General features: G+C 48.5%; 2 protein-coding genes across 9 annotated transcripts in view; one reads left to right on the top strand and one right to left on the bottom strand.

Annotated features, from left to right (window-relative positions):
• Positions 1-14,473, bottom strand: part of EXOSC7 (exosome component 7) — a 36,716-nt gene extending 22,243 nt beyond the window's left edge. The window contains exons 1-3 of the mRNA XM_049642542.1: positions 14,303-14,473; positions 2,182-2,283; positions 1,798-1,892 (exon numbers count right to left, since the gene is read on the bottom strand). Of these exons, the coding sequence (XP_049498499.1) occupies positions 1,798-1,892; positions 2,182-2,283; positions 14,303-14,452 (347 nt within the window). The 5' untranslated portion in view covers positions 14,453-14,473. The remainder of the gene's footprint in view (positions 1-1,797; positions 1,893-2,181; positions 2,284-14,302) is intronic.
• A 135-nt stretch (positions 14,474-14,608) lies between these two features.
• Positions 14,609-24,921, top strand: part of ZDHHC3 (zinc finger DHHC-type palmitoyltransferase 3) — a 59,902-nt gene continuing 49,589 nt past the window's right edge. For 3 of the 8 annotated variants that reach the window (XM_049642534.1, XM_049642536.1, XM_049642530.1), the window contains exon 1: positions 21,053-21,363. The gene's annotated coding sequence lies outside the window, so the exon portion shown is untranslated. Of the gene's footprint in view, positions 14,698-21,038; positions 21,364-24,921 lie in introns of those variants that run through there. The other 5 variants (XM_049642527.1, XM_049642526.1, XM_049642529.1 and 2 more) reach the window with 5 other exon arrangements.

Raw genomic sequence — 24,921 nt, 5'->3', positions numbered from 1 at the left:
AAGGAATACCGGCCAGAAAGCTGAACGCAGATACGTTCTCGGAACTCTGAGCACCACACCCCCGGCAAGCTGGCTTCTGTAGGCTGCGCGAAGTAGAACAAGGCAAGACTCAGGGTCGGAGAGGCCCGAGCCGGCATTACTAGCTCTGTGACCCCGGGGGTTCGTTTACCTTCTCTCAACCAAGTTGGTTGTCTCTCCCATAGGAATGTCGTGAGGACAAACTTCTGAGTTTGGAAGAAGACCAGAAGAATCTAACTCACCATGTAAATGGGGGTTGGCATCTATGCCGAAAAGGCGGTCACAGCGGGCCCAAGGCTGCTATCTTTAGAAGGGCCTGCTTGAAAGGTGGGCCCTCGGCTGGCATCTGGGAACTTGACTCTCAGTGTTCCCAGTCAACAGTGAACCGTGGTCTGCTGTGCCTAGACTATTTGTGCAAATAATATGATAAAGGGAGTATCTGCTTTCCTTCTGGGATTTGGAAATTTTGGTATGTGTTGAGCAGAGGGAGCCCATGTGACCAGCCCCAGTGAAAATCTCGGGGGCCGAGTCTCTAATGGGCTTTCATGGGCAGAATCATCACACACGTTGCCGCGTTTCGTGGCTATAATAAATCTCAGCTGCGAGTACAACTATATGCTAAGTCCTGGGGGTCCTTCCAGCAAATCTCCAAATACAGGAGTGGTCTTGGGGACTCCCATACAGAACCAGTATTACATACCTGCACCCAGCATGAGCTAATAGAGAGCCTCACCCACCTCGAGAAAGCCCGCCGTCACCATCTAGTTAGAAGCAATGTTCCAGAGAGAAGAGGGACTGAGCTAGGATCCCAGGTTTAAAAAGCCCAAGGCCGGAGAAAGGGGAGGCAACAGGAGGGAGAAAGAACACTCACGGAAAGCCCACTGGGAGCCAGTCACAGTGCTGACACTCACTCTGCCTTCCTTATTTCATTCCGTCATCCTCACAAGAGTATTAGTACCCCGATTTTTTAGATAAAGAAACTTAGGCACAGAGAGACTAGGTAACTAGCCTGAGATCACACAGCTGGCCAGAGAAGGCTGGCTGCTGCAGAAACTGCGGAGTCCTCACTTTTCTAGCAGCCACGCGGCCTGCCTAGCTGCCACTCCCTCTGTCTTTCAGGCCATTTGGCCGGCCCTCGTCCTTGCTCTGCCAAGCAAGTCATGAAAAGTTTTCTGCAAAACTAGAGCAGGAGGAGAAACAAGACATTTTAGACCAAATGATCCTTATTTATCTATGTTTGACATTCTTCAAAGCACTGTAATACCCACCATTTCACTGGATTCTCATAACAACCATGTGCTGGGCTGCCTGATGCCCTCCTTTCTCCAACAGGGACAAGGCCCAGTGCGGGCCAGGTGACTAGGACAAGGGCAGGACTCGAGCCAAGGCCTTCTTCCACACACCCCAGTGCCTGGCGCATAGGAGGGGTGCAGGAAATACCTGCTGGCTGCAGAGGTGATGACTGAATACAAAGTCAAAGTGGGCTCAAAGGAAACCAGAGGTCCAGTCTCCAATCTACTTACTCACTTACTTACTTACTTATTTATTTGAGAGAAGGTGCACTTGCAAGTGGGGGAGTGACAGAGGGAGACAGAGAGAGAATCTCAAGCAGGTTCCACGATCAGGGTGGAGCCTGAGGCGGGGCTTGATCTCATCACCATGAGATCATGTCCTGAACTAAAATCAAGAGCTGGACACTTAACCGACTGAGCCACCCAGGCACCCCTCTGAATCTTCTTTTAAATCGTTTTTCTTTAAAAACATATGCATGGTACTGACCAGTCAACGAAGAACTCCAAGTACCCTTCATTGGGTTTCTCCAGCTTGGGCGTCCCCATTTCGGCTTTCACTCCCACCAAGATGTCTGTGTGACCCTGCAGACACACGCAAGAAGGGTCCTCACTCAGGGCAGGTAGCCACATACCCAACCGCCTCCTTCCTCTTCCAGACTGTGCCCCCGGGGACTCTCAGGAACTTGTGAAGTGGCCCTTTGGAAAGGTAAAGGGTCCTTCAGATCTAGACAGATACCCGCCCAGAATCTGGCTTGGGTCTTGGGTCCACCCCAGAAATGTATGTGCTCCCAAAGCCCCGAGGGGCCTGCAGCTGGTCCCCTAGGACCTGCCCATCCTCCCCCCGGGCACGGACCGTGGCCACAGTACTCACCAGCTTGACCCTGGCAGACCCACTGGTGTTGGACACCACGTCGGTTTCCACTTCGACACATCGGTAGTCCTCACAGCCACGGCCGTCCACACGGAGGTCTTCCTAAGTGCAACGACCACAATCCTAACACAACCACAACCAAAGCACCAACAGCCTCCTCAACTCATCCGTGCCATTTCCCTCCTAGAGAACTAGGCAGTACAACATCCCCTTCCCCCTTAGCGAATCATCCAAAACTCTCTCCTTTTGCTGGTAACAATATTCCTATTTTACATCTGAGGAAACAAAGACTCAGAGAAGTAAAGCGGCTTGACGGATGTGATGCAGCCACGATGCAGCCATGTGGCTGACGTCCCACAGCTGGTGAGAGCACACTGGGTTTCTACCCAGGTACGTCCCAGTGCAAAGTCCACACCACATCCCACTATGCCAAACAGACACACGGAACAAACAAAATCGGAACAAGAGGCGAAATAGGCTGCCTCTTTCCAAGTCTGCAAGTCCAAAACCGCACCAGGAGGTATGCACTGTCGGGGCCACAGAGCCCAACTCTCTCGGCCGCAGGCCTCCCGCACCCTAACCTGAACAAAATCTACTCTGTTAACGGCTAAAAAACCCAGCTATCATCTCTACCCTGGGCATTCTCTAGAACAGGGACGACACACCTCGGCACAGGGGCCACCTGCTTCTGTAAAACGTCTCGCTGGAGCACGGCCAGGTCCGTGCGCTGAGGTTGTCCGTGGCAGCTTCACACTCCAACGGCAGAGCTGCGAGGTTGTGACAGAGATCTTACGAGCCACACGCCCCAAATCTTCCCTATGTAGCCCCTTACAGGAAAAACTTGCCGACCTCTGCTGCGGGAGATGCGTTTCAGGGTGGCCCACGTCCTGCCTGCCCTTTATCCCTGTTTATTTACTCTTATCCACGTATCTCACAGATACCCACTTCATGCTGTGGCTGTGATCCAGTACGACCATTACTTATCCTGCCGATCAACGCGTTCCAGATTTGGCCACTGGGAGTTCCTTTGGGTTGCTTCCTGCGTTCTTTCAACACGCTTGCGATCTTTCCCGAGCACACCTTTACTTCTGACAAGACAAGATGTTCCAGCCTCTTGTATTTTTCCCTGCCCTGGCCTCGGGGTCAGCCCTTTCTCCGAGGAGTCCTGGTTCCTTTTATTGAAGAATGGTGCTTTAAAAAACCAGGATCTGGGTGCTAAGCAAGTTCACTGCTACTGGGGTGTCATTGCTTCCAGACCTTCTCAGCAGACAGAGCTCGATAACTACGTACGTACTTACACTCACCCACACAGCACTAACCCATACAGCTCTTCTATCCATGCAGCTCTTAAAAGGCCCTGATATGGGGCACTTGGGTGGCTCAGTCGGTCGGGCGTCCAACTTCGGCTCAAGTCATGATCCTGCGGCCCGTGAGTTCGAGTCCCGCATCGGGCTCTGTGCTGACAGCTCGGGGCCTATAGTCTGCTTCGGATTCTGTGTCTCCCTCTCTCTGTGCCCCTTCCCCACTCATGCTCTGTCTATGTCTCTCTCTCAAAAATGAATAAATGTTAAAAAAAAAAAAAAAAAAAAAGGCCCTGATAGCTGGTTCTAACTTTCCTTCGTGTCTTATTTATAACTTCTTTCTCAGACAGGGAGACACCTGGCTCTCATTATCCACAAGGTATTTATTAAATCTTAGTATACTCAGGAAGTACTTTCAGAATTGCTAACCCATACCCCTGCGAGCAACAAATTTACTAGTGGACAGCAGTTGTGTGGTGTTCTTTTTGTCTTTAGCCTTACAGTGAGTGCCCACCCCACATCCCATTTTCCATCGTCTCCCCCTCCTTGAGCGTGCCTGTTATTCCCTCCTACCCCTGTGAGGTTCATCGGTACCTGTCTGTGCTCGAGTCTGGGTGCCCCGCATCCTGGCTACTTTTAATTACCCGTTTACATTGTGGGTATGCAGACTAGCACCATGACTCTAGAAGTCAAAGCTATCAGAAAAGGTGTGCTCAGGGAAAGGTGGCTCTGCCCTCAGCCCTATTTTCACACCCCCATCTTTCTGCCTCGTTCCCAGACACCCCGGGCAGGTAACCAGGCTATTTAACTGCTGGTTCATAGTTCCTGTATTTCCTTTGCACAAATGAGCAGATCCATGAATATATTTTATCCTTTCTTAAATGAGGAGTGGCACACTACAGATACTCTTTTACACTTTGCTTCTTATTCTTTCTTTTTTTCTTTTTTTTTTTTTTAACACTTAATACATATGTGGGCAATCACTATACATCAGCTCACGGAGACCTTCCTTATTCTTTGTAAACATTTTCTTTCTTTAAGATTTTAAGTAATCTCTACACCCAACACGGAGCTCGAACTCACGACCCTGAGATCAAGAGTTGGATGCTCTTCTGACTGAGCCAGCCAGGCGCCCCCTTTACAAACATCTTTTGAAAGCACTTTTTTTTTTTTTCTTTCAGAAAAAGACTCATTAGCTTATGAGATTCTCAAAGGAGCTAATGCTCCTCAAAAAGTTTAAAAACACTGTTCTGAAGTATGTAACTGTCACAAACTTATCTTTAAACTGCCTGGCTAACTGCATATATGACTGACGTTTTGATGCTGAGACACTGAAATCCAGCAAAGCCCAACCCCCACCATCTGCCCTGTTCGTTTCTACTCTTTTCCTCCCCCAATTCCTCTTAATGAAGAGAAAATAAGCATCACAAGTCAGCCTGAAGTCCCTTTGCCGGCTCATCCACTCCCCAGGCCATTCCCTTGCTGGAGGCAACCCCCATCGTGAGTCTGGGGAGACCTGTACTTGAAAGCAACAGAATTTCAAGTCTAGGAAATGAGTTAGATAAAGTGACCCCTCTTCACTAAAGGATCCCAAAACTATGTCACTGTCTCTTAACAACCCCACAGCACACAGCAGCACAGGAAAGGCTTCCTAGGTCAATCTCTGATGCTCCACCCCCCGCCCCCCCCCCCAGGATGCCCTGCTAGGAAAGTGAAAACAGGGCCCAGAAACATCCTTTACAAAAGACTCCTTCTTGAGGTGCAAGTGCGATCGATCACTACGAGTATTAGTCATGGGCTTCGGGTCTGGTCTTGCCATGACTAGCTGCTTGACCTAGGACGAGATGCTCTAGACTAGTTCCCTCCTCTGTTAAAAGAATGGACATTGAATCAGAAGGCCTCAAAGATGCTGCTCTAATTCCACAGACCTGTAAATTGAAACAGCCGCAATCATTTGCAACAATGAACAGTAGCTACTCCCTCAGTGCCTTTACCACATAGGAAGTGATGTGCCAGGAAATGCTACACAGTTGACACATTTAATTCTCACAATAACCCTGTAAGAGAGCTTTTTTTCATTCCATTTTACAAATGAGGAAAGAGGCTGAAAGATGCTAAATGGCCGGCTCAAGGCCACAGCCGATAAGGAGCAACCAAACCCCTCGCCAGACCTCGTAACAAGTCCACGTGACCTCCTGCGTTCTGAAGGGTCTCTCCACCGTGCAACAGGAGTGAGCACGGCCTCCCTGCAAGGATGCTGGCTATACCAGTTGGTCCTGATGATGAAGAGGACTCTGCACGCAGGGAGGCCACAAGGTGACAGGCTTCCCCACTATGCCTTTAAAATACCACTTCTCTGGGGAGCGCCTGGGTGGCGGGGTTGGTTAAGCGTCTCACTTCGGCTCAGGCCATGACCTCATGGTTTGTGAGTTCAAGCCCCGCCTCAGGAGCCTGCCTTCTGTCTGTCTCTCTCTCTCTCAAAAATAAATAAAACATTAAAAAAATAAAATAAAATACCACTTCCCTGGAAAGACCTAGTCACAACCCTTTGTCGTGACATGCCCCTTGTTCCAGGATGGGACTGGGAGGGGGCCAGAAAACTGGGCCTCACCAGGTATTGCCTTTCCAACCTTTACATCACTCTCTGTTCCCTGGGGAAGGCTCTATGGGAAGGGCTCAGGTGACAAATAAGAGATAAACAAAAAGCTACAAATTTTTCTGTGCAAGCATGCATAGAATTTTTTTTTTTTTTTTTTGGATAGGAAAAAAGGACTGGGATGCCTGGGTGGCTCTGGTAGTTAGTTGAGCGTCCAACTCTTGCTTTTAGCTCAGGTCATGATCCCAGGATCATGGGATTGAGCACCATGTCAAGCTCTGCACTAAGCATGGAGCCTGCTGAAGAGTCTCTCTCCCTCTGGGGCACCTGGGTGGTTCAGTCGGTTAAGTAGCCAACTTGATTTTGCTCGGCTCAGGATGCGATCTCTTGGTTCATGAATTTGAGCCTTGTGTTGGGCTGTGCTGACAGCGTGGAGCCTGCTTAAGATTCTGTGTCTCCCTCTGTCTCTGCTCCTCCCCTGCTCAAGCTTGTGTGCTCTCTCAAAATAAATAAACTAAAAAAAACCAAAAACAAAAAACCTCTCCCTCTTCCCCTCCCCCACTCACCAGCATATAATATAAAAAATATATACATAAAACAAAAACACAAAAAAACACCTAAGAGAATAAGAGAAAAACAAACCAAAAAACCCAAACAAATTAGTCTGAATCACTGCACCCACAACTTTTCTTTTTTTTTTTTTTTTAATCCAGCATTCCTCATAAAAGGCTTAAAAATCACCCAAACCTGCTTGGCCTGGCTCAGAGCCAGAGGCCCGACCAAAACATTTTTTTTTTTTAAATGTTTTTATTTTTTTATTTTTGAGACAGAGAGAGACAGAGCATGAGCAGGGAAGGGGCAGAGAGAGAGGGAGACACAGAATCGGAAACAGGCTCCAGGCTCCGAGCCATCAGCCCAGAGCCTGACGCGGGGCTCGAACTCACGGACCGCGAGATCGTGACCTGGCTGAAGTCGGACGCTTAACCGACTGCGCCACCCAGGCGCCCCCCGACCAAAATATTTATTCTCTGGTAGTATTCAGAAGCAAAGGAATTAATCCCTGTGTGAACATTTAAACAGGGGCTGCCCTGAAGTGAAAGCTCCATTCAAAAACTCAACAGAGACGTCAACATGTGCAGGACGACACCACCAAGTGGGGCCCTGTCCTTCTCTGCCGAGGGGGTGGGGGTGGCTCCCGGGACTTTCCAGTTGTTAACTCCCAGTTGGGTGTGGCGTGGTGGGGTCCCCTCCAGCCTCTATTTAAACCTCTCCTGTCACACACCAGCTTTGCGACCTTACGCAAGTTAGTTCCTCAACAGCTTGGGGTCCGTCCGTCCAGAAAGGGGAACTGACCCCAACCTTACAGGAGAATCCAGAAGCCAGGAGTCATTTCAGGGGACCCTCAGCGCAGTGTAACACGCAGAATGCCCCCTCCACAGTTCCCTTCTCCTGTTCTGGGGCGCGTATCAGCTCACCGAATCCTCGAAAACAACCGTGGAGAGAGGTTACTGACGAGGTCCCTGAGACACCAGTCTCGCTGTTTGTGACAGATTGGAAGGACAGGTGACTCCACCCAGAGCTGCTTTCCTCACACCCAGACAACCCAGTCCTATGGCTCCCTAACCGAAGCTGAAAGTGGACTCTGCTAACCTAATGTGCTTGGGGAGGTTTAGACTGTGTCCTCAGTGATGTTAACCCTCTCCACCTTGCTCTGACATGTCCAACACCTCGGACGTGCTAGCGAACGGTAGCTGGAACGCCACCCCTACTGGAACACGACCCCACTTAGAAGGACCACATCAGATCCAGCTCCGCGGGCCCCGCTCAAGCCACCGCAGGCAAAATCAGATGTCGATCCTCATTCCCCCTCCAAGCCTATTTGAGTAGTCCTGCATTTCCTCGCAAGGGTGGGATTCTGTTCACCTTGTAAAGTGCCTGAGCATGGTCTTTCCGTGCCGTGGGCCTGCAAATGGAAAGGGCATGGGGCTCCAGATCAAGAGCCCTGAGGGCTGGCTCCAGTTCTGCATGGCCAGCTTGAGCAGCTGAGTACTGACTGCTCAATCTTACAGCTAAAGACCTGTCTCAGCCCTGCTCCCCCTTCTGTGCTGCTCCTCCAGCGATGCTTACGAAGAAAGCTAGAGCCACAGAAAAGAAACTGAAACCATCAGCTGAGCTACACCTCCCTTCAACTGCCAAGAAAAATTCCATAACATGGCTTTGCCAAAGCCCCAAGGGGAATGCCTCCTGGTGGGGCTAATCCATTGCTAGGGACTGGTCTAAACCTATGGAGTGCAGTTTAACGTCCAGGTCATGGCCAGAGCACCAGTAAACAGACCCCTGGAAAGCCTATCGTGTCTACTGAGCCCACATGACCGAGTCACCATCCACCTCCAACAGCCTGAGCCAATGGTAGGTGCTCACAACCCAGAGAGCAACCAGCTCCTCTGGCATGAATCATACTCTCTCCTTGGAATGTGATCTCTGACCTGGGAAATACTCAAGAAGAAGGGAGTTAAAGAGGAGTGGACACGTCAGGTGTGGAGGGAGGCTGGAGAGGCCACACAGAAGAAAGGCAGGGGGCGGGGGTTAGGGGAGGGGTCAGATTATACCAAGATGAAGGGAAGCTAGACAGCAAATGGCTGCAGAGAAGGGATACGCTTCAGGACAGAGAAGGGGAGGTGTCGCCAGAGACATAAAGACAGGCAGACAGTGCAGACCATGTGATCCACGCTGGAGCCCATGGGATGTGGTGCCTTGGAGCTCCCTAGGGACTTCCTAGCCCTTGCCACAAATCCCCTCTATTTTTTTTTAAATTTTTTTTATAATGTTTTTATTTTTATTTTTGAGAGACAGAGACAGACAGAGTGTGAGCAGGGGAGGGGCAGAGAGAGAAAGACACAGAATCTGAAGAGGCTCCAGGCTCTGAGCTGTTAGCACAGAGCCCGACACGGGCCTTGAACTCACAAGCCGTGAGATCACGACGTGAGCTGAAGTTGGACGCTTAACCGACTGAGCCACCCAGGTGCCCCAAATCCCCTTTCTCTTGAGATAATTCAATCATCTCTAGACTTCCACGCTGAAAGAGCTTAAATCTCAAGAGCCACAGCCTGAACCCCTAATAGGGTCACTGTGAAGCCTGGGGCTACAGTGTGTATGGTTTAGGACAAAGTCATACTTCTGATGGAAAAAACAAACTTGAAAAGGAGCCAACGTTTCTTCAGGGTTGGCCACATGCCAGGCGCTGTATATTTTGTCATCTCATCATTCCTCACAACCCCATTCGGCCCCCAGATGGACATGTTCTCATTTTACGTGTGTGTGCGTGTCTGCAGGTGGGGGAGGGGGGTTAGCTCCACTACTCAGATAAAATCTCTCCGGCTGTGAATGGCAGAGCTGGGAAAGGAGCGTGCAAACACAGTGGGCGACCACGTGACCTCAGGCAGGCGGGAGCAGAGACTCCACGGCAGGCTCTCAGCTGGACCAGGCCAGTGGTCTGCCCAGGGGCCAATGTCTGCTGGCTGCATCAAAATCTCCCAACACTTTATGACAATGTCCATTCCCAAGCTCCAGCCCCAGAGGTTCTGATTCAGAAGGTCCGGGTAAAGCCTGGGAATCTGTACTTTGTGGCTGAGTAAAAGGTACTTCCAGGCGTCAGAATCACTGGGCTGTGACGGAGGTTAGTGATGTCTTCTCATGAAGAAAACACACCTCTAGCCAGTGAAGCAAACTCCAAAGAGGACAAATCCTAGATTCTGCAAATTCTGAAATCTGTCCCCCAGTTCCTGAATATTGTAAACAGAGAAAAAAGCAGTTTGAGACACAAGTTAGTAACACAAAAGCTGTACAAGAAAAGGCAAATAGGGTTCTAACGGAACTTATAGCCAATACGGAAAAAATACTGCCTGAAAAGATAATAACATATGTCATACACTTTTTAAAGTCTAGAAAAATGGTACAGGGGGTGGGGGGTGAGTCAGAACTTTCCCTCCTCCTTCCTGTTTGCTCACATGCTTCCAGATGAAAAAAGAAAGAGAAGTAGAAATGGGGATTCTCTCTGGCCTTTGTTTTCAGATCCTTATTTAAGGAAGGGAAGACAATGGCTTTCACTGCAGGAGGAAAGCATACCTGAGGATCTGGTATGGGCTCTGCAATCAGACAGATCTGGATTTCTGTCCTCGCTCCACTACACATTTTCTGTGTCACCTTGAACAAGTGACTTAGCCTGTCTGAGCTCAGTTCTTCATCTACAACGTAGAGATTAATAATATTTACCTTCAAGCCTGTTTCAAAGATTCAGTGACATAAAAATCATAACATGTACCTAACAGGGGTGCCTGGGTGGCTCAGTCAGTGAAGCATCCGACTTCGGCTCAGGTCATGATCTCGCAGTTCCTGAGTTTGAGCCCCGTGTCGGGCTCTGTGCTGACAGCTCAGAGCCTGGAGCCTGTTTCGGATTCTGTGTCTCCCTCTCTCTCTGCCCCTCCCCCGCTTGCATCTGTGTGTGTGTGTGTGTGTGTGTGTGTGTGTGTGTGTGTCTCAAAAATAAAGATAAAAAAAATTATAATATGTACCTAACAAAAGTGGGACATCCCAGCCTTCAAGGGTGAGAGGCAACCTAACAGAAACCAGTCTAATCGTATGCTAAGAATATTGATGGATCAACCTTTCCATTTTTCCTGCCCCACTCCCTCAGATCCATTCTCCATCTTTCTCTGCTCTCATCTGTGCACCAGGCTGACTCCTTCCAAACTGCATCACATGGGCTCCCTTTACTGGCTTGTGGCTGGGTTTGGTCAATGAAAGGTCGAAAAGGAGAGGAGACAATGCTCCCCACTCCCTATCCCCAGCACCCCTAATTGGTACCACATTTCTGACAGCACCTTCATCTACCCAAGCCTACAATTTCTGTTGAGCAGTCATTCCTCCACTGTTCTAATTATCACTAGCATCTGGTAACACAACTGCCTCCTTTGGCCCCCTTCAGCCCAGGGGTAACATCTACTCCCTGGTTGCTCATCTTTGGGCTCCCTGATCTCTCTTATTGATCCTTGAAACCACCTCCCCCCCATAGCATTATCAAGAGTGATATCATGAAAGTCTCCTGAATTATCTGAATGAGGTTCCGTATTCTGCCAGGACCTAATGATTCATCTTGCTTGTTCTCAAACTGCTCTCTCTCAAGTGTGCCTCATCCTCCCAGTGGCCGGCTTGAGCCTGTCTATCCATTCCCTCAGGAAGGGATGGTTTCTTATAGAGAGGAACTGTAATCCCAGGAGCTAAGAGGTAACCATATTCTTTCTAACACATGGCCTGAGAAACAGAAAGCCACTCTGAAGACAGGTAAGAACAAAGCAAAAGCGTAAAAGCAGCAGAGCAAGGAAGAGCCTGAAGATGACCTTGAACTCCTGGAGAAACACTTGTAACCTTCTAATACATACTTTTTTTGCTTGGGCCAGTTAGTTGGTTACCATTACTAGCAACTGAGTCCTCAACACACATTGTGAAGTTAATTTCAACTGCTTCTAACCACCACCAAACCAGGATGAAATACCCCTAAGATAGTAAAGGAATCAAAGGCTGAGAAGAAAGGGATGACAGAAACTGAAACTGACCACACTGAACCAAAGGTGAAAAATTAAAAAAAAACGAGTAGATCTATAGGTAAGGGCAAGAACAGGATTCCAGTGAGGCACTACTGGCCCTCAAAGACCAAAACAGAAGTTGGTCAAAAGACAAAACAAAAGTTGAGGTGATTTAAAAAAAATTAACTCAGGTAATTTCTTTTTTTTTTTTAATTTTTTTTTAATGTTTGTTTATTTTTGAGACAGAGAGAGACAGAGCATGAACGGGGGAGGGTCAGAGAGAGAGGGAGACACAGAATCTGAAGCAGGCTCCAGGCTCTGAGCTGTCAGCACAGAGCCCGATGCGGGGCTCGAACTCACAGACTGTGAGATCATGACCTGAGCCGAAGTGGGACGCTTAACCGACTGAGCCACCCAGGCGTCCCAGTCTTTCTTTTTTTAATGTTTATTTTTTATTTTTTAATGTTTATTTTTGAGATAGAGAGTCAGAGTGAGAGCAGGAGAGGGGCAGAGAGAGGGAGACACAGAATCAGAAGCAGGTTCGAGGGTATGAGTTGTCAGTACAGAGCCCGAAGCAGGGTTCAAACCCAAGAACTGCAAGATCATGACCTGAGCCGAAGTCAGATGTTTAACCGACTAAGACACCCAGATGCCCCAAAAGTTGAGGCGATTTTAGAACTGAGTCAGTGGAAGCTCAATCACCTGCCTTCTGACCTTTATTCAGATGGTATAAATTCAGTTTCCCTCCTCAATAAATACAGCAATTTTGTGGCCAACATTAATAGTCCTTATGAAGAGATTTATTTAAAGTCAGTTACTCTGTATGGCTCTACCATACACAGAACAGACCATTTACCAACAATTGTGGCCCTAATATGTTCATGGTACTGGTAAGACAGAGGTTTAATTTTAAAAATGAAAACAATGTCCAACTTACCTACCTTTTAAGAAATACCCTACTCAATGTCACTGAGTATCTACTAAGTGCTGGACACTGGCGAGGTTTTAAAAGTACCATACAGACAAATCAACGGATTATTACCTCCCAAGATCTATGATGGAGTGACTGAGCCTCTAAAACTCCTAGGATCAGGCTTCTAGCCACCTCTGCAACCTAATCTCCCACCACTACCCCCAGCCCACCCCTGTGGCTCCACACTTTCTCCACCTGAAAGCCTGTGGGTAGACTCAGCCTCCCTTCCTCCTGCAAGGCTGAAACCTACTTAATTAATTCTTAAGCATACTGAGAGCTCAGTTCAAATACTATTTCCTTAGGGAAGCTTCCCCTGACTTCCCAGACTAGATCAGGTCCCTGATTTTTTTCCCCTTCACAGCTATCAGTACAATTTCACATACAAACACACAAAGAGATCTATAATTTCTGTCTCTTCCTTCTAGCATGGGAGCTATATAAGGGCAGGCTCCTTCCTATCCCTTGAGTCTAGCTCAGTTCTAGGTTGAATGAATGAATACTGAGTCTTGAAAATACACAGGAGGAACACTTGACATAGATTAGGGGAGCAATTCCACCTCCTTAGGGAAGCCCTCCGAACATCACAGACCAATATTGTATAGCTCCTTTAACCCCCACAAACTATACCACTGCCTTAGCAAACATCTTATATTCCATTGCCTTTACTTTATTCATCTTTGGAATAATAAAGGAATCAAAGGCTGACGGAAAGGGGACACCAGGAACTAAATTCGACCCTACTGGACCAAAAGTGAAAAGTAAAACACAAAATGATTAGGTCTCTATGGGCAAGAACAGGATTGTGGTGAGGCTTTGCCCAGACATCTGGGGATGTGTTACAGATAAGGTACATCTGGGTAGGTTACAGATAAGGTCACACTTGGCTTTCCCTGGTAGTTCATTAGGACCAGCATTCTCCAACTCTCGCTCTGGAGAGGTCAAGACCTGGGACTGAAGACTAAGCACAGAAGATCTGACTATAGTTACAGCTGCCTCTGGGAATCTCAGACCTCCACGGCAGAACTAAGGCCACCAGCTGTAAATCCGCCTTTTTTTTTTTTTTTTTTTAAAGTAGGCTTCACGCCCAGCGCAGAGCCCAACCCGGGTCTTAAATTCAGGACCCCGAGATCAAGACCCGGGCTGAGATCAAGAGTCCGGTGTTTAACCGACTGAGCCTCCCAGGCGCCCCTCCGGTGGGCGATTTGTATTTTCAAAGCGCTTTCACTTCAGTGTCTTCTCTCCCTGTGCTTCCCAACCACGAGGTAAGGAACAGCGGGCCAGAAGCCCACCGCCAACCTCCATTTCCTAGTAGAGAAAAGCGAGGCTCAGCCCAGTGATGCGACGCGCGAGAGCTGAACAGTCTGTCCCGGGGGCGATGCTCCCTCATTGAGAAAAGGCCTCAGGGACTGCCCACCCCTTCCCATCCAGGTTTGGAACCTTGTACACGCGGAAGGCTGCAGGTACGCACACAGTCCTAAGTGGACGCTCGCCGTGGGGTCCTGAACACAACCGCATCGCGCGTTTCGGGCGGCACACGCCGGCCGCAGTGCTTTCTAACCACAAGGTAAACCCAGCCCGCCGCCTGGCCGCCGCCTCCCGAGCGAACCGAGGGCGCGCCGAGACGCGCAGGGCCAGGGGCACCCGGGGCCTGACGCCGCGGCGTAGCTACCTGAACGCCGTGCACGATATACACCTTCTCGGCCTCGCTCAGCGCCACGGACGCCATGCTGCCGAGCCGCCCCGTTCGCCGCACGTCATCGGCTCGCGTCGCTCCCGCGCCGGCCGCGCCCCCCTCCCAGCCCATGCGCTTGTGCGTCATCAGCCGGCGCGGCGGCCGCTCCTGCAGCCACCGCTGCTGCCGCCACCGCCGGCAGCTCGATGGGCTTCTCCTGCGCGCCGCCCCGTGTCTGGACGAGTCCAGGAAGCCGCGGCGCCTCGTGCCGGGGAGCCATCGCTGCAGCCCGAGGCCGGGTCCCGGGTCGGGGGCTGCAGGGGGAGGCGACGGCGGCGGCGGTGGGAGCCCCACCGGGGGCCTGGGACTGGGGAACTGCCTCCGGCTTCACGGTCAGTGGGGAGGGGGAACTGGGGTTGAGTGAAAAAGGCTGGGGTGAGGCCAGAGGCGTGGGCCGGGGCGGGAGCTTAGGACTTGCAGTGGGAGAGGCGCGCGTCGCAGTTTGCTGGGAGCTGGAGTTGAAGTAGCAGGTCGTGCGTGCGCGCGTGTGTGCGTGTGCGTGTGTGTGTGAGAGAGAGAGCGAGAGGCAGAGGGAGAGGGAGAGAGAGAAGAGAGACCGACCCCGAGTGAGGGGAGGCGGACGTCGTGATTGTCCTGAGGGGCTGTCTCCTTGCTCTCCTCCCCTCTTCCCCCCACCCCCCGCCCTCCCTCCTGCGTTTCCCTAGTCCCTAGAATGGTTGAAAAGAAGAGACGTTGAAGCCCTCTTTACTTCCTTCTCGGTGGGAAGGGTCCGAGCCAGAAGTGAGTGCCCATTAGTCCCGAGGCGTCCTACACCCCAAGGATTCCACCTCCCTGCCCGCTCTCTGGGGCTGACCAGACGCACACCCAGAACCTTGCAGGATCCCCCTTGTCCGGGGTGGTCGCTGGAGCATTCTCCCAGAGGAGGGGGCAGAGTCTTGGTAACCGGCGCTGGCGAAGGACACAGTGCCCAGTGCCCAGCCATCTCCAGCGATGGCTGGAAGCTCGGCCTGAGGGAGTGATCGCTGGGAGCTGTGGACTGTTGCCCCCCCCCCCGCCCCCCCGCCGCCGAAAAAAAGCCAGACCTGGCGGTAGCGAAGTGAAAGTATGGGCCTTAGATATCCAGAAAGGATACCTGCAAGGTGAATATAGGGTCACTGAAGGAGCCCATTAAGGTGAGGCAGATAGGGTATGTACAGATTTTAAAAAGGTTATGTGGATAGATGGGGGAAAGTTAACCCAAAGTGATTGAAGCAAGGGGATCTGATGACTTTTCCAAATGTCCCTCTTCTAAGGAGCCTCCCTGTTCTCAAAAGCGAAAGTACAATAACCCTTGACAGCTTAATCATCTAAAGAATGTATTTCTCAGATAGTAGCTTCAGTACTGTTTCACAGATTACTGAGAGCTTACTATGGATGGGCTTTGTGCCAACCTTGGAACACTAAAACAAATAAAACACAACTTCTGCCCAGAGAAGCTCCGCAGGCAGAGGGAAGGGCTCTGGGTCAACCTAACCACAGGACATGGTTAAGAGCTATGATGGTGGCACCAATGAGCACACTGGGGTTAGGGAGGTGGGTCAGAGGAGGGTACAGGGAAGAAGGACCTGCCCATACTCTTTAAGTTCTAAACTGCTGAGTTCCAAAATAAATGATCACTTCTTAGTAGACTGGACATCAGTTCTTTCTTATGTCTCTACATAGTTCTCTGTAGGTGCACTTATAGGGAAGACATCTCACGTGGTTGGACTTTGCCCTTCAGGGAAACTGGGAGAGGTGAAGCCGAAAGGGTTTTCTTCTGAATGAAAGCACAGGTGCCCCACCTGTTGTGGCACATGGGGATCTTTCTGATGAGGTAACAAGGGACTGCTGATGTTAGAAATGATATTTTCTTCTAGAAGATTGCTCAGAAAGTAGAGACCCTGGACATGGAATTTTAGTAGCTAGGATATCTAAGAGGATTGAAGGTTTAAAAGGTGGCAGCAAATGGACAGATCAGAAAAGACAGAAGGGGGGCTCAGTCGGGTAGGCGTCCAACTTAGACTCAGGTCATGGTCTTGCGGTTCGGGAGTTGGAGCTCTGCGTTGGGCTCTGTGCTGACAGCTCTGAGCCTGGAGCCTGCTTCAGATTCTGTGTCTCCCTCGCTCTCTGCCCCTCCCCCGCTTGCGCTCTGTCTCTCTCTCTCAAAAATAAACATTAAAAAAAATTTTTTTAAAAAGAAGGAAGAGTCTGAGTTGGATACCATGGAATCATCGTTATATAGAAATCTTTCAACAGGTCTTTAAAAATATAGAACATATATTTGAACCACTCCCCTGACAATTGGCTAAAGTTTCCTTGCTGGAGAAGGATTGACAATAATAATATTATTATGATATTAATATTATGAATGATGTCTGACATTTTAGGCTGACTAGGTCTGAAAGGTGTAAACAGTGGAATGTTTACTTTAAATTCTCTACTGAAACAACAGCACCTTCACTAATCATTCTATTCCAATGTTTCCAAAACATTTTTTATCACATTGGTTGTGACAATGCATTACACATGTTTAAAACTCACAAACTCAGACTTCTTTTTTGATTTATTGAAGCAGTTCAAAGAATGCACATTAGCCAGAAAACGAAGAAGCCAAGGGTAACACCTTAGTCTATAAAACCAACATGTTTTCCCATCACTGTCAGATTCCTTGGGGGGCATACTGTTTTGTAGGTCTGTCCATTCTGAATCTCTGTACTCTATTAATTTTTATTTAACACTAACTTACATAGTGCCCGTTATGTGCCCAGCACTGTTCTTAACCGATTCGATCCTCACATGAGCCCTATGAGGCAAGTATTATCCCAGTTTTACATATTGGGAAACTGAGGGGCAGAGAGGTCGATTGTCTTGATCAAGGTCACAGGTCACATGACTAGAAAATGGCAGGGCCAGGATTTGAGACCAGGCAATCCAGCTCCCATCCTTGCACTCCTAACCATCCCTTTATGCAGTCTTCCCACCAGGCTCCCCTTTGTTTTGCTGGAGTATTTGGTGAAGGAGGCCTGTGTTTGTTATGGAATTGATAACTGCCCTAGAAGCTGTACTTTTTATTCCAAAAACAAAGGAGCTCTTCAAGCATAAGTTCACATCCCTTGAATCCTTTTTCTAAAGGAAATGTAGAAAACTACATAGAACGTGGTGCTGAGGGGGACACTCCGATGTCTGTTTCAGTCAACCCTTGTATTATTTTTTTAATGTTTATTTTAATTGTGAGAGAAAGAACGAGAGTGGGGGAGGGGCAGGGAGAGAGGGAGATACAGAATCCAAAGCAGGCTCCAGGCTCTGGGCTGTAGCACGGGGCCTGACACAGGGCTCGAACCCACGAACTGCGGGCTCGTGACCTGAGCAGAAGTCGGCCGCTTAACCCACTGAGCCACTCAGGCGCCCCTCAGTCGATCCTTTTAGATAAGGGAAAAGGTTACATACAGGCCAAGTACAGCTTAACTCAGAGTAGCTGAGGAGAGCCCTCAACAACAGAGAAGGATGATGGATCTGGGACGGAGGACTGAGATAGGCATGGAGACCCAGATTCTAACCATGTGCCTTCCTCCCAGAATAGACATCCGGAAGCTCTTCAAACAGGAAGTGTTTGTTTGCAGGCCTGGGAGTGTCTAGTGTTCTTGTGGGCCCAAAGAGATGAGACACTGAACACACCTGCCTAAAAGGAGTTTAGGATTTACTCTAGCTGGGGAGCCCGGGCACTTGAACAAGCGCATGAACAAGACAATGAAACAAAGTGCTCAGTTGAGCCCGTGTAGCAATTAGACGTGAGGCCAACCTATAATAAGGCGCTAATTGTGCAGGCCAGGCATCAAGGGGGAGAGGTAAAGGCCTGCCGCCAGCCACTCGCAAGCAACAATGACATTACAGAGGTGGAGTAAATCTGTCCCACCTAGCCTCGGTTAATTAAAGCAATAAAAGCCAGTTACAGAAGAGCTTGGGGCAATGCTGAGTCTGTGGGGTCAAAGTTGCAGAGAGCTCTTCAAAGCCCAGCAGGGGAACATCTTCTTTCCAGTCTTTAAGAGAGGTAGCCAAGTTCTAGGCTTTTCTTTACCTTTGCATTTTCACAATCAGCCCAGCACCCCAGAAAAGCAAAAGCGAGCGACCCGGTTTCCCTATAGAACTGTTTCCTTTAAACCCTCTGATTTGTCCTGCCTGTACCTTGTCTGAAAACACACTCGATGTAAATAACCTGTCAGTCAGGCCAGCAGGTCTTGCTCTTCTAGAAATTACAACTTGTAATTCCACTGGTAGAAAAATTGATAGGAATACATGGGTGACGCTTATTCTCATTAGAGGAAGGGTCTTCACGTGTGTTTCATTTTGAGAGGGCAGCGGGGTGCTTCTTACGTGTGGAAAAAAAGGGGTCACATATTCTGATTAGCAAATCTGGAAATACTTAAGCACACTTACACATGCTGATAGCCACAGAATCCAAACAGAAATGGTGGAGTGAGGTCTGGATATTGACCTGTTGGGGAAAAAAAGGAAGCAAATGCCATGCCTCCAGTTTCTTCCTGGTTTTGCATGTTTTCATCCTTTGCTTTCCTCTTTGAAAGCGGATTTCCAGAAACAACGGCTAGGTTATTCCTGGCTGTGAACTCTGAAGGTAAGAAGGCTCCAGTTCTGTGTCCCACCTAGTTCAGTTATTCTTCCAAGAAATGCAGGGAAATACCAAGAAAACTCCATCTTTTCTCTCCTCCAAACTAGAACCTTCCAGGGAGGTAGAAACTTGACATTTGAACTCTGAATTTTCTGGGCCACCTGAGACATGAATTTCTCCTTGTCAGGGTCTGTGGGGATGGAATGCCTTTGGGTGGGATAGATACCTCACCTTAGAAAAATAAACCTAGCGGGACAAAGGCAGTTCTGGCCATGGTTCTGTTGCACTAAGTATTGGCTTTGCTATGTGTGTGTTCCTAAACCAAGAGATAGCAGACAATCTAGAAAGGTCAGATGATGAGGAAAATAATGATCTATGGTGGAAAGACTACTGGGTGTCTACTCCAGCGATCTGGGCTTTGCTCACGTCATTTTTTGTGATTTTGAGTAAGTCAGTTAACCTCTCTAAGCCTCATTTTACCCTAAAATTTGTATCTTTACCAGATGGTAAATAAAGCTCAGAACCGATCATTACTTAAACAATGAAAAATGGTCATTAGATTTTAAGGTTTCTCTCTTCGGGGCACCTGGGTGACTCAGTTAAGCATCCGATTCTTGAATTCGGTTCAGGTCATGATCCCAGGGTCATGGGGTCAAGCCCCACGTCAGGCTCTGAGCTGAGCTTGGAGCCTGCTTAAGTTTCTCCCTCCCCCTCCCCCCAATTTGCACATTCTCTCTCTACCAAGAATAAAATAAAATTTATTACAAGATTTCTCTCTTTTACCACTTGGATGCATTTTGATAGTGCTTTTTCCACTCTGAAAAAAAAATTAAGTGAATTAACGAAAGGAAATGGTAATTACATGCCATACTTTAAAAAAAGAAAAATTTTTTTAATGTTTTATTTATTTCTGAGACAGAGACCGAGCATGAGCAGGGGAGGGGCAGAGAGAGAGGGAGACACAGAATCCGAAGCAGGCTCCAGGCTCTGAGCCATCAGCACAGAGCCCGACGCGGGGCTTGAACTCACAGACCTCGAGATCATGACCCGAGCCAAAGTTGGACGCTCAACCGACTGAACCACCCAGGTGCCCCTACATGCCATACTTGATTGAAAAACTGAACACGCTCAGGAAGATTGCTAACAGTTATTGGTGGATTTCTGTTTGAATATTAACAAACAACGAGGAAAGGAAGTTAAGGGATGCTTTTGGTAGAAATATAAAACCCAAGAAATTCACAATGAAAATATTGAATTTGTTCACGAGAACAAAGGAATCAGAATCTCAACCCTGAAAGGGATCTTAGCAATCAGCTCAGTCTTCTCTCTTGTTTTGTAGAAGATGACACTGGGGCTCCTGGGTGGCTCAGTTATTTAAGCGTCTGACTTCGACTCAGGTCATTATCTTATGGTTCATGGGTTCGAGCCCCACATCGGGCTCTGTGCTAACAGCTCAGAGCCTGGAGCCTGCTTCAGATTCTGCGTCTCCCTCTCTCTCTGGCCCTCCCCCACTCATTCTCTCTCTCTCTCAAAAATAAGCATTAAAAAATATATAGTTAGATGGATGAAGACACTGAGGTCCAGGGAGGGCAACTGTGTCGCCGGAGATCATGAGATAGGAAGCTGTAGGAGTGGGAATAGAATTCTGGCGTCCTGACTCCAAGCCCAGTATTCGTTTAGCACTAGCATCCATCTGTCTCCAGAGCCCTCAAATAGGTGCCAGAGAGCCTGTTGCCTTGGTAGGCAGGGGCTACGGACTTGGACAACCTTGTTCCTTGGTCCCGGGCTCCTCCAAGGCTCTGCTCTTGCATGGCACTTACTGATGTCTGGGATAAGTGGTATCAGACGTCTGAAAGCTAACTGGCTGCCCTGCTTGTGGCCCGGTGCCATTGCAGTGACTGTTTTCTCTTTCTCTCTCGTAGCTCTTCTCAGATCCCTCCAAGGGCTTTTGCTTTTAGACTTTCAAAAAGCCAAGCTCTTGCCTGGGTGATGTCACAGTGGCTGCTTGTCCGCATGTGGCACAGTGTGGGGACAGGTGCTGTTTTCATCACCCTCAGGTGGGACCCTTTGCTGGTTGGTCTCTGCCTAGCATGGGGGGGCTTTCTCCCCGAAAAAGCAGCGTGCTGGAACTTGGCCCCACAAGAAGCATTCCCCAACAGAAGCAGGTTTGAGGGACCCAATCTTAGGGTGACTCTCCTGGCTGAAGCTTCACATCCTTCCTGCTTCCTAGGTTAAGGCAGGATCAGCCTTCCAGATGTTCGCTGGTGCTCAGCCAGGGCCCCACCTGAGAGAACAGAATGCTTAAGTTCAGGCCTGGGGCCTGTGAACGCCCCCACACGTGGCCCACCCGATACTGCCACCTCCTCATAACCGTGTGTGGGCAGGACACCAAACAGTAAGTCCCCCAAGGTCACGGTGGAGGCCCCAGTACACCTCTCCCTTTGGTTTTCTAGTTATGGGGCAAAATGAATGGTTGTAGTGAGGTGTAAACAGCAGGCTCTGGAATGAGAGCAGGCTTGGGAGCATACCCTGTCAATTGCTTCTTAGAAATAGGAACTCAGCGGGGCGCCTGGGTGGCTCAGTCGGTTGGGCGTCTGACTTCGGCTCAGGTCACGATCTCCCACTCCATGAGTTCGAGCCCCGCGTCGGGCTCTGCTGACGGCTCAGAGCCTGGAGCCTGCTTCCGATTCTGTGTCTCCCCATCTCTCTGCCCCTCCCCTGCTCATGCTCTGTCTCTGTCTCAAAAATAAATAAAAACATTTAAAAAAAAATCTTGCTCAGTTGGTTGAGCATGACTTTGGCTCAGGTCATGATCTCATGGTTTGTGGGTTGGAGCCCCTTCATCGGGGTTCTCTGTCAGCACAGAGCCTGGAGCTGCTTTAGATTCTGTGTCTCCCTCTCCCTCTGCCTCTCTCTCTCTCTCTCTCTCTCTCTCTCTCTCTCTCTCTGTCAAAAATAAATAAACATTTAAAAAAAAAAGAAATAGGAACTTAGGCAAATCTCTCCATGCCTCTCATCTCAAAGGGGGATGGGAAAGCCAGGGTTTATATCGACAAGATAGAGTAGATGTGCAGATCAAACCAGATGAGACATGTCTAGCGCCCAGCCCGATGCCTGGCAGGTAGTAGACACCCAGGAAGAATCCGGGCCCCGCCCTTATATTCAGCGTGCCTACCCGGACAGAGGCCAGAAGGCAGTTCAGGGCCAGATGAGACCACTGCACCTGATTACAAAGGGTTCCCATTCAGTGAGAGTAACACACTCTGACGGTGTTGAAGGTAGCTAGGTTGGTGATACATTGTTACCTTTGGAAAGAGTTTGGTGCTAAGTTGCAGATTTCTGGAAGGAGTTCCTTCAGGGAGATGGCAGCACAAGCCAGTGGTAGATACCGTCCACTAGACCGAGAGGGGAAGTTAGCCCCCTCTCTAGATGTTTTTTTGGAAGTTGAACTCACTCCTGGAGCTTTATTTCTTTTTTTTTTTTAATTTTTGTTTTACATTTACTTATTTTTGAGAAACAGAGCGAGACAAAGCGTGAGCAGGGGAGGGACAGAGAGAGAAGGAGACAGAATCTGAAGCAGGCTCCAGGCTCTGAGCAAGCGGTCAGCACAGAGCCTGACGCGGGGCTCGAACCCACGAACTGAGAGATCACGACCTGAGCCGAAGTCGGACATTCAACCGACTGAGCCACCCAGGTGCCCATAGAGCTTCATTTCTTTACCTATCTATAGAGCGGGCTGGACCACGGAGCACCTCGGTGCCTTAGTTGAGTGTCTAACTCTTGATTTGGGCCCACGATTCGTGGGTTCAAGCCCTGTTTTGGGCTCTGTGCTGACAGTGTGGAGCCTGCTTGGGATTCTCTTTCTCTTTCTCTCTCTTTTTCTTTCTCTCTCCCTCTCACCCACCCCCCCAAAAAACAGGCTGAACCAGAGTTTGGAAGAGGTCAGGTAATTCCTACAGTCTCTTTCTGAAAGGCTGTGTGTTAAAAAAAAAATTTTAATGAAATGCTTTATCTATGTCCTCCCTCATCATAAGCATTTAGTTCATGTTGGTGCATGCCTGAAGACAGCACTGCATGTTTTGTCTAAAACTTATATTTTTGACAAAATCTCAAATGGGCTTCGATTTCCTCATCTATGAAACAAGGAGTTTGACCAAAATCGAATAGATGGTCTTTAAGTTTCCTTCCAGCTCTAAAATTCTGGCCCAGACAGTGATTTTTATTTATTTATTTGTTTATTTTATTATTTTATTAAAAAAATTTTTTTAATGTTTATTTATTTTTGAGAGAGAGAGAGAGACAGAGAACACAAGCACGGGAGGGGCAGAGAGAGAGGAAGACACAGAATCCGAAGCAGGCTCCAGTCTCTGAGCTGTCAGCACAGAGCCCGACGTGGAGCTGGAACGCACGAACCACGAGATCATGACCTGAGCCGAAGTCGGACACTCAACTGACTGAGCCACCCAGGCGCCCCTGATTTTTATTTTTTAATCAGTTAATTTTAAGCATGGTCTTGTTTAAAGTCTCGTGGTTTTCCACATTGTTATTACATATCACGAAGCATGCCCAGAAAAGGAGAAAGTAGAATGTGTTACCCAAACGAGTGTAGTTCCTACTGATCCCCAACGTTTGTGACCTATGTTACGGCATATCCTATATGCGGGTGTGTGTTTTTTTAATAGATCTAGAAAGTCACGAGGTGGTGAACTAGTGGAAGGACTGTTAGCCCCCATGAGCCGTCCAAATCCCAGACTCTGTTCTGAAATGAAGGCCTACTGTTAGAAGTCTGCGTGTGCACACAAGTGGGTTTTAAAAGAAGGTGTGGCCAGGGGTGCCTGGGTGGCTCAGTCAGTCAAGCACGGACTTCGGCTCAGGTCATGATCTCACGGTTTGTGAGTTCAAGCCCCGCATCGGGCTCGCTGCTGTGAACACAGAGCCCACTTGGATCCTCTGTCTCCCTCTCTCTTTGCACCTCCCCTACTTGTGCTTTCATCATAAATAAATAAATAAGAAAGAAAGAAAGGCCAGTTATGAGGCACGAAGGCAAATTTAGCTTACTGACCACTACCTGATTTTCTCCGTAAACTTTAATGTCTATGGGACTTGGCTTGGGGATGTGATGTTTTACCGTTTTGTTTTGTTTTCTTTAAGTGTTTTGTTGAAGGTTGAGTATGTCAGAAGACAAGAGGCGGGCAGAGCGTGACAGACCCTCCACGGAGGGAGGAAATCATGTTGACCTAGAACAGGCCAGGTGCTTTCCCTGCCTGGACACCCTCCTTGGCTGGCAGCTTGTGATACAGATGATAAGGCACCTTTCCTTTGAACCACACCCTTACCTTTTGGGGGAAAAAAAAGTTTAGTGACTCATTTTGTTTTTGGTTTTGTTTTTAATGAAATATATCAAACATAGTGATTCGGGGCTCATTCTTTGTTTTTCTGAGAACCATCTAAAAATGGGCATAAAATTGGGACTCCTGGCTGCCTCAGTCGGTAGAGCTTGCGACTTTTTATCTCAGGGTTGTAAGTTTGAGCCCCACACGGGGTTTAGGGCTTACTTAAAAATAAAATCTTCGAAGGAAAAATAAATGATAAAAAATGGGTATAAAATTTACAACCCTTTTAGATCCTAGCACAAATTAAGAGAATTGTAGCTCCGATTAATTCGTCTTTTACTTTGCTTCAGGTTCCTTTCTAAAGCTTCTAGGATATAGACCATTTATTCATCTTTGAAATTGTAGGGCTGGCTTTTGAACGCTCTTAAGTCTATCACTCTGAAATGTGAGAAATTCTAAAAGAGGCAGACACCATATTCTTGAGACAGTGGAATTTAAACCTGGAAGGTTATTGATATACTCGTTAAGATGAATTTCTTAACGTTAAGATGAATTGAGAAAAACGGTAGAAATATCAGAAAAGATGCTACTTTCTTCCAGGGGGCCTTTTAAGGGATTGT

The sequence above is a fragment of the Panthera uncia genome, chromosome A2 (assembly GCF_023721935.1).
Source record: "Panthera uncia isolate 11264 chromosome A2, Puncia_PCG_1.0, whole genome shotgun sequence".
NCBI lineage: Eukaryota > Metazoa > Chordata > Mammalia > Carnivora > Felidae > Panthera > Panthera uncia.
Note: the sequence above shows the minus strand (reverse complement) of the source record. Positions and strands in the feature narration are given on the sequence as shown.